The following is a 10,368-nucleotide window of genomic DNA, read 5'->3' as shown; positions in this document are numbered from 1 at the left end:
CCATGCAGACACCAGCGTACAAATTTTTTAATATGATAAACATAAAATAAGGATGCGTCGCACAGGGTCAGCGGTAAAAAGTATCGATTTTCAATATTTTAAGACGAGCCAAAAATTCATCGATTATACATCTTAATAGTACATTGATTACAGAATCTTTTGGTACCAAGTAGACAACAGCGTACAAACTTTTTCATTTGCTATACATAAATTAAGGATGCGTCGCATAGGGTCAGCGGTAAAAAAATATCGATTTCTAATATTTTAAGACGAGCCAAAAATTCATCGATTATACATTTTAATAGTACATTGATTATAGAATCATTTGGTACCAAACAGACACCAGCGTACAAATTTTTTAACTTGATATACATAAAATAATGTTACGTCGCATAGGGTCAGCGGTAAAAAAGTATCGATTTCTAATATTTTAAGACGAGCCAAAAATTCATCGATTATACATTTTAATAGTACATTGATTACAGAATCTTTTGGTACCAAGCAGACAACAGCGTACAAACTTTTTCATATGCTATACATAAATTAAGAATGCGTCGCATAGGGTCAGCGGTAAAAAAGTATCGATTTCTAATATTTTAAGACGAGCCAAAAATTCATCGATTATACATTTTAATAGTACATTGAATATAGAATCATTTGGTACCAAACAGACACCAGCGTACAAATTTTTTAACTTGATATACATAAAATAATGTTGCGTCGCATAGGGTCAGCGGTAAAAAAGTATCGATTTCTAATATTTTAAGACGAGCCAAAAATTCATCGATTATACATTTTAATAGTACATTGATTACAGAATCTTTTGGTACCAAGTAGACAACAGCGTACAAACTTTTTCATTTGCTATACATAAAATAATGTTACGTCGCATAGGGTCAGCGGTAAAAAAGTATCGATTTCTAATATTTTAAAACGAGCCAAAAATTCATCGATTATACATTTTAATAGTACATTGATTACAGAATCATTTGGTACCAAGCAGACACCAGCGTACAAATTTTTTAATCCGATAAACATAAAATAAGGATGCGTCGCACAGGGTCCGCGTCAAAAAAGTATCAATTTCTAATATTTTAAGACGAGCCAAAAATTCATCGATTATACATTTTAATAGTACATTGATTACAGAATCTTTTGGTACCATGCAGACACCAGCGTACAAATTTTTTAATATGATAAACATAAAATAAGGATGCGTCGCACAGGGTCAGCGGTAAAAAGTATCTATTTCCAATATTTTAAGACGAGCCAAAAATTCATCGATTATACATTTTAATAGTACATTTATTACAGAATCATTTCGTACCAAGCAGACAACAGCGTACAAACTTTTTCATTTGCTATACATAAATTAAGGATGCGTCGCATAGGGTCAGCGGCGTAAATGTATCAATTTCTAATATTTTAAGACGAGCCAAAAATACATCGATTATACATTTTAATAGTACATTGATTACAGAATCTTTTGGTACCATGCAGACACCAGCGTACAAATTTTTTAATACGATAAGCATAAAATAAGAATGCGTCGCATAGGGTCAGCGGTAAAAAAGTATCAATTTCTAATATTTTAAGACGAGCCAAAAATTCATCGATTATACATTTTAATAGTACATTGATTACAGAATCTTTTGGTACCATGCAGACACCAGCGTACAAATTTTTTAATATGATAAACATAAAATAAGGATGCGTCGCATAGGGTCAGCGGTAAAAAAGTATCGATTTCTAATATTTTAAGACGAGCCAAAAATTCATCGATTATACATTTTAATAGTACATTGATTACAGAATCTTTTGGTACCATGCAGACACCAGCGTACAAATTTTTTAATACGATAAACATAAAATAAGGATGCGTCGCACAGGGTCCGCGTCAAAAAAGTATCAATTTCTAATATTTTAAGATGAGCCAAAAATTCATCGATTATACATTTTAATAGTACATTGATTACAGAATCTTTTGGTACCATGCAGACACCAGCGTACAAATTTTTTAATACGATAAACAAAATAAGGATGCGTCGCACAGGGTCCGCTTCAAAAAAGTATCGATTTCTAATATTTTAAGACGAGCCAAAAATTCATCGATTATACATTTTAATAGTACATTGATTAGAGAATCTTTTGGTACCATGCAGACACCAGCATACAAATTTTTTAATATGATAAACATAAAATAAGGATGCGTCGCACAGGGTCAGCGGTAAAAAGTATCGATTTTCAATATTTTAAGACGAGCCAAAAATTCATCGATTATACTTTTTAATAGTACATTGATTACAGAATCGTTTGGTACCAAACAGACACCAGCGTACAAATTTTTTAACTCGATATACATAAAATAAGGTTGCGACGCATAGGGTCAGTGGTAAAAAAGTATCGATTTCTAATATTTTAAGACGAGCCAAAAATTCATCGATTATACATTTTAATAGTACATTGATTACAGAATCTTTTGGTACCATGCAGACACCAGCGTACAAATTTTTTAATACGATAAACATAATATAAGGATGCGTCGCACAGGGTCCGCGTCAAAAAGTATCGATTTCTGATATATTAAGACGAGTCAAAAATTCATCGATTATACATTTTAATAGTACATTGATTGCAGAATCTTTTGGTACCATGCAGACACCAGCGTACAAATTTTTTAATATGATATACATAAAATAAATATGCGTCGCATAGGGTCAGCCGCAAAAAAGTATCAATTTCTAATATTTTAAGACGAGCCAGAAATTCATCGATTATACATTTTAATAGTACATTGATTACAGAATCTTTTGGTACCATGCAGACACCAGCGTACAAATTTTTTAATATGATATACTTAAAATAGGGATGCGTCGCATAGGGTCAGCGGCAAAAATGTATCAATTTCTAATATTTTAAGACGAGCCAAAATTTCATCGATTATACATTTTAATAGTACATTGATTACAGAATCATTTGGTACAGACACCAGAGTACAAATGTTTTAACTTTATATACATAGAATAAGATTGCGTCGCATAGGGTCAACTGTAAAAAAGTATCGATTTCTAATATTTTAAGGCGAGCCAAAAATTCATCGTATATATATTTCAATAGTGTATTGTTTGCTGATTATCTTTGTACCATAAGCATACCAGCGTACTACCTTTTTGGTCTAATATACTTTATATAAATCTGCGCCGTATGGGATTTGCGGCTTAAAAATTTTAATTTTCGATATTTCAAAACGTGCGAAAAATTAATCTTATATACATTTTAACAGTACATTGTCTGCACATTATTACGAATTATGCGTGACTGCATGCATATATCGCGGTAATATATGTCGAAACTCATTTCTACTGCGCATTCGGAATTCGAATTATATCAAGATTATCGAAAAGTGTCGGACGAAATATATTTGTGACTCTAATTAAGAAAATAATTTTTGTGTTAAAAATTATATCTACGAAATCTTAATTGTAAATTTGTATTCATGTCTCACTTCTATTCTTAACTTAATAAATATACTATTTCTTAATTAAATAAATATATTAAAAAATATTAATATAGTAAGGTAATTAAATTTTATAATAGTAATATGTTATAAAAATTAAAATAGCAATATATTGTAAATAATATGTTGTAATATCTTATCCTCGATTAATATTTTTGTTACAGAAATCAGCTGATTAAAACGTTAATTTGCTAATTAATTTTTAAAATAAGAATATGTTATAACATTTAAAATAATATGTTTTAAATAATGTAATACATAATTCCTTAAACTCGATTAATATTTATAACAGCTATCAGCTGATTTCTGTCAAAAAATATTAATCGAGTTTAAGGAATTATATATTATTTTAATTTTTATAACATATTTTTATTTTAAAATTTAATTGGCAATGTAATGCTTTAATCATCTGATTTCTGTAAAAAAATATTAATGAAGTTTAAACAAACTTTATATAAATACATCATACTTTTTTTAATAAAATCGAGGAATGGCATAACGCGCGCTTGTGTTATTCTAGTCTTTTTCTAAAAAAGACATATTTAGTCGATTCTCGCAAGTATTGTTGCCTCTTTTCCGCAAAAATATTAATCAAAATTTAAAGTATTATAACATATTATTTAAAACATGTCATTATTTTATTTAATTTTATTTTGGACTAACTGTCAAACTGCTAACTGCTAACCCTCACGATGACAGCCTCTTCATGCTACAAATATAACACATAAGGCGAATGTCAAAAATATTAATCAAGTTTATAGTATTATAACATATTATTTAAAACATATTATTATTTTATTTTATTTTATTTTGGACTAACTGTCAAACTGCTAACTGCTAACCCTCGTGATGACAGCCTTTCGATGCTACGAATATAACACACAACGCGAATCGACAGAGAGCCAATCAGCATCGCGGAAAAGCGACAACAATGTCAATAACATGCCTTTTTTAGAAAGGGGAAAAAGATATGTTTATAGAGAATGGAAGAGAGATGAAAAAATATAAAGGCTTGCGAGTATCAGGCACGTTTTTTTCTTCAAGAAGATATATATAGCTACTCGCTGGTCACAAATTTAACAATAAGATGGAAAACTGAAACTGAAATAAAATGTAAAAACACAGTGAAAATTTTATGTTTAAATGACGATTAGTTCATACATTTTTATAATTATTTTTTTTATATAATTATGCGTATCAATAAGTTATTTTGTAATGATGAGAGAGAGGGAGAGCGAATATTATTATCTAATATATGAAGAAAAAATATATACATATACATATTATTTCTCTTAAATATTAATTATAATTATAATATAATTATAATTATAAATGAGAAACTGAAATAATTATTTATGGTAAATTAACATTTTTCTTGCAATAAAAGATCTGTATTTCCTTGGAAAGAGATGTAAACGCAGTATTGATAATGCTAGAAGCAGTAATCGATATTTTTTCAATTGTTATCGGGATATTATCGCTCTATTATCGAGATCAGTTTCAGTCACACATATTAGCTGCAGTCAAGACTGCACTACGAATAATGCATTGAACATCATTCCATCTTTGTTCTACATTCTATGAGAATAAAGATAGAACGATGTTTCGAAACATTCGTATAGCACAGTCTTGATTGCAGCCATTAATAAATTTTATGATTATACACGTACCAATTCATTCGAATCTAGAGATATTTTCAATTCAATACTAGGGAACTGTTAATTTTTAAATAATGGTAATATTCTAGTGTAATATAAATAATAGTCACCTTTTTTGTTACAAAAAATATAATTAAATAATTGTTATTCATCTTTTAATATATATCAAATGTCTTATTACATAATTTAATCATTTCTACATAATTTTTTTGTCGACTTAAAAAAATTTTGTAAAAAATGATGCATTGGATTTTTACGGATATGAATACTGGAGGAGAGAGAGAGAATATATATAATTGGGACATTATTATGTATACATTACACATTACACGATCCTTTTCATAGATGTACTTTTTATTTCGAATATTATATCTGGCGAGTAATAATGATTACTTAAATAAAGTCATGTATTACGATGAGAGTGAAGCAAACATCACTATGTACAATATAAATATTACATGATTCGCGCTATATTGCACTCTATCACTGAATGCATCCTATACGTTGCAGCTTATATCATCTACACGCGAAAATCGTTTAGCGTTACTAACTGCGAGATATCGTTAAAACTTTTACTTTCAACATTCCCTTCAACACTATATGGAAAAAGGCGCACTCTGTTAAAAATTCAACATCTGAATTTACCAGTTAATCTAACATCAGCTTGCAATATATAGTGCTATATTTTTTTACCTTTTTTTCTTTTAACTCACACAAACATAGCGCGCTATGCACGACTATGACGCGCATTTATAAATCGGTTTCGTGTGCGTTGTCGATTTCTGTAAGGCGACATATCCGAACATCAAGTACGATTTAACGCACACGAAGCCCGGAATATAATATGTCTGTGTATATTTATGCAAGCAGTATTTAGGGAAGTTATATGGAGTATCGCCAGCAGAAACGAAAATTTCATTACAATCCAATCACTTTTGTGTAATGTCATTTTTGTTAAAAGGCCATTCTTATTTTAATGGCTTTATATTTTCTTTCAGCCACCTAAAACGTTCAAAATGATTTTAATCAAGATATATATTGTTTATAGAGTATAAGTATTTTTTTTGCATCATAATCGCTGAACATTACGATTAATAAAAATTAAAAAAAGAGAATAGAAAAAGGAAGAATATATATATATATATATGAAGATTCCTAGTCTTCATTCTAAATAATGTAAAAATCTATCTGAGACACACATACACATTATTTTTGATGATTAATGAGCATAAATTATTGGCTACTAAGCAGCTTATATCTGAATTATTTTTATTATTAACAATCGGCAACTACTTCGAATCTAGTTATTCTCTCTAAAAAAAAAAAGCTTATGGAAGTTTTTACTGGCGAAATATGTTATAGGAAGATCTTTTTTATCCAATTATCTTATTAATAATCTATAGTGGAAAAAGTATCATATTATGCACGAGAAATCTGGAACACGTTGCTCGTCGAGAGATCTAACTAATTCACGTTAAATCTCTCGCCGTAATACATATCTAATATGCATATGCGTAAGTATATAGGCGAGTTGTAAAAAGCAGATGCAGCACAAACGCAACACTTTATAGATACTAAAAGTATATACAATTATTGGAATATTTTCGATTTACCATAAATGACATGACCTGTAAACAAAATTATGAGCTTACATTAACTCGTTGCACATCTAACGTTAAATGAATGTTTTACGTTTACAATCAGAACACATTTGCAAAATTATACAAATTAAAATATTATTTTTGACACATAGATTGTTACTGCTTTCTGAATGTAAGTTCTAATAGCAACACATAAGTATGTAAAAACAAAAGTAATGCAGATATAATTTTGTTTAATATATTGTCTTAAATAAATAAATTTGTTTTGTGTATATCCAGATACAAAAAACTTAAAGAAATCGAGAAAGAAGAAAATTATAATAAATACTAAATTTAACGTTAAATATGCAACGAATATGTTTCAAATGTCTATTGAATATCAGCAAACTTATTCCACTTTTGGATATTTCTCACATATAATGAATATGATTCGATATGCACTCATAAGTAACTGTAGCGTACACTGAGAATAATCGAAACATTAGAATGGAAAATTATCCATTAAAACCATGCTCCGTTAAAATTTGCTACACCGTTTGATTCATTTCCAGATCAGTGTTGTGCTCCGTTGTGTCTTCCATCGAATATCTATATGTTTCAACATCTTCTACGTTCTCTTCTGCCTTAACAGGATCTTTAACCACGAGATCATTCTCAGTTTTACATACTTCATTTGATGTAGTTATATTATCTTCTGATTTGATTTCTTGCTTAACTGTAAATGCTTGCTTTCTGGCTTTAGTTTCCCCTTTAGTATCTGTTCTCTCTCTCTCGTACATAAATGTTTTCCGTTTCCTTCGCATCGGTTTGCATACCTTTTTGTACAGCATATTCATATCTTTTATTCTGCTGGTCGGGATTGTCCAGTCCATTTCTTTGGCCGTTGAGTCGGAATTTCGTGTTGGATCCATACTGCTTTCGTGTTCTGGAATTTCAAATCCCAACTTTTTCATGACTACGGTTATTATTTCATCGACATTGCCATTAACAATTAAATCAGCCTTCTTATCCTGTAATCAAAATTTATTTCAATTGTACTTAACAAAATCGCGTCAAACATACATGTTTTTATAAGTTTAATGCCATATAATAATCTTACATGCTTCGTTGGCTGTAAGTTGCATATAACGAGACGACCTCCATATTTTTTCGTGTATAAAGGCAGATTACCGCTTGGAATAATTTGTAACGTTGTTCCCAAGCATATGCTTAGATCGGCAACGCTAAAAGAACGCGAGCTTTTAAATATGTGATATTGAGATAATATACGATACTAGAGATAAATATTGGCCAGAACTTTTGTTGCAGAACCTGAGATATTTCATAAAAGCTATATTAAAATTATGCTATCATGTTATTTATATTATTTTTAATATATATATAATAATAGTTTGTATGTATAATAATTTCAAATATTAGCATGTTTCAACTATTTGTTGAATGTTGATGCAGAGTATTATCATTTACCTGGAATGTAAGTCGGATAATGTCAAATCACTATCTGGTAAATTATGCTCCCAATCGAGAATAGTATCATGCATTCGGCCACGGCATGGACGACCGCCTATTTGCTCCGATCTGCATACAGTATCCAAAGACTTTTTTCCCACACTTTTGGTCGCAAAGTTACGGATAAATTGCCTATAAAGTAATTTAAATTTTCAGTATTTTTATTATAACAGAACCTATATATTTATTATTATTGTAATTATAACACGTCTTTTCATTATTTAATATTTAGTTTATATATCCTTTTTTAATTATACATTTATATACAAACCTGCCACATTTATCACATTGTTCTGTAAACATATTTCCATGTAGTTCTGCTAGATGTTGCCTCGATATTCCTGATCGTAGATGTAATCCATCTATATTCTGACTTATAATAAATTTGATTTTTTCTAAAAAAAAAAAAAAATCTTATAACAGATGTCGAATAAAGAAAATTTTGACACTTTTATAATAGTAAAATTTTTAGTAAAAATTTTATAGTAAAAGCTCTTTTATAGGTTTTTTCATTCATCAACACTTACTGGCCTCTATCAATTTTTTCAATGCCATATGTGTCTTTGTAGGAACTGCTTCGTCAAAAGAAATGTTCATTGCAGGTTTTAAACCTTTTTGTTCCAATGTCCACACACCATTTGTACCCCTAAGAGAAAATATTGCTCAAAATAGGCGAAAACAATGTTTTATGCTATATTTTAATTATTGAACTTTCTCTCAATCTATTCGTTAAATTTAAATAATCATAGACTCTACTTGTCTGTTTAAATTTCTCACATTTATGCGTTCTGGTTTTGTGTTGCGATATAAGAGCTACATAATTATCTACAGAATTTAGAAAAACTGTAAATATATGTATATACAATTTAAAAATATATCGCAATAGCAAAAAGATTTTCTTTCCTAAAAAAAAATGCATCGTTACAACTTAACAGCATTGTTACATGTTTACATCTCATACTTGATCTTCGTGTTTCAAGCTTCTTCGTGTATCACACATTATTATACACAATGTCAAATGCTCATCTTCGGTTCAAGGACTTGACACAAGTGAATACGGTCGGAGGGGGAGGGAACGAGGGACAGGGAATAAAAGATTCAGTCTCGAGAAATCGGCAGGCGATAGTCACCGAAAATCCGGGATACCCGCGGCGGTGCTGATGCCGGCGCCGGTGTGGACCACTACGTGACGAGCTCCCTGTATCCACTCGGCCAGGAGGCCGCATTTCAGCCGAAGAGTCTCGACGCTATCGTATCTCTGCAAACCGAGGAATCAAAGAGTAGAGATAAAACGAGAAATTAAAAAAAAAAAATAAATAAAGCATCGCTTCCGCTCGATCGCGAAGATAAAAATCGTATCGATCGTTCGATACGCGGCATATGATAAGATCGACAGGATGAAGAGAAAGGAAGAAAGAAAAGATTCGAGTATTTTCTCTCTTTCTTCCTTTTTTTTCCTCTCTCACCTCCTCCAGGCCCAATACTCCTTTGTTTTCGTACGGCGATAACCCGTCCGCGTAGCTGGATGACATTTTTGCGCGGCCTCTCGTCTGCGAGGCAAGGATCCCGTCAGATATATTCTAGACGACGCCTGGGGGACGCCACGAACGGATATCCGGGCTCGTCTTTTACGATTGTCCGTGGACGGCGAAAGCGGACGCGAATTTCAGCCGCGCTCCGGCCGCGCTCCCATGTGTCAGAACGGATACGTAAACACAATATGAATCGAGTTAATGACCGCGTGCTGTTATGTTTATACGCTACGAATGACGATAAGTGATAGGAAACTCGAGACCCGCGGGGAACGCATTCTGTTTTATAGACTGCACTGCATGCAACGAAATGGCACTTGAACAGAAAGAAGATAATAAACCGCCCGGGGCATGCGCCCTGCGCTTCGCGCGTCCCGCAGGAGCGGCAGCTCCGGGGACGCCATGGACGCTCGAGTCGCGCGAGTTCCTCTCGCGTGCATTCAATTCATGCACGAACCCGGCCGACCGCCTCGCGCGTTTCGCGCCAATTTCAAAGTGCCTCATCGCTTTATCGCGAAAAGGTGAGAGATCGATACGATCAAATGTCAAAG

At 31.7% G+C, this 10,368-nt stretch overlaps 1 protein-coding gene across 1 annotated transcript; it reads right to left on the bottom strand.

The window, feature by feature from the left end:
* Positions 1-5,505: 5,505 nt before the first annotated feature.
* On the bottom strand, positions 5,506-10,163 carry Sirt6 (sirtuin 6). The gene is made up of 7 exons (XM_083039423.1): positions 9,752-10,163; positions 9,416-9,543; positions 8,813-8,931; positions 8,557-8,680; positions 8,244-8,417; positions 7,876-7,999; positions 5,506-7,786 (listed from the first exon to the last, which is right to left on the bottom strand). The coding sequence occupies exons 1-7, from the start codon at positions 9,815-9,817 to the stop codon at positions 7,304-7,306; spliced, it is 1,218 nt and encodes a 405-aa protein (XP_082895549.1). The 5' UTR covers positions 9,818-10,163; the 3' UTR covers positions 5,506-7,303.
* Positions 10,164-10,368: the final 205 nt, after the last annotated feature.

This window comes from Prenolepis imparis, unplaced genomic scaffold (genome assembly GCF_030444845.1).
Source record: "Prenolepis imparis isolate NDT839.2.m4 unplaced genomic scaffold, iyPreImpa1.0 SCAF_5, whole genome shotgun sequence".
Lineage (NCBI taxonomy): Eukaryota > Metazoa > Arthropoda > Insecta > Hymenoptera > Formicidae > Prenolepis > Prenolepis imparis.
Note: the sequence above shows the minus strand (reverse complement) of the source record. Positions and strands in the feature narration are given on the sequence as shown.

Bases quoted from the DNA above. Each gene is read 5' to 3' on its own strand.
- Sirt6 (XM_083039423.1), bottom strand. From the start codon at position 9,817: ATGTCATCCAGCTACGCGGACGGGTTATCGCCGTACGAAAACAAAGGA. The intron at 8,000-8,243 runs GTAAATGATAAT...GCGTTCTTTTAG, and splicing joins TTATCCGACTTACATTCCAG to CGTTGCCGATCTAAGCATAT. The intron at 7,787-7,875 runs GTAAGATTATTA...TTTTGATTACAG, and splicing joins ACTTACAGCCAACGAAGCAT to GATAAGAAGGCTGATTTAAT.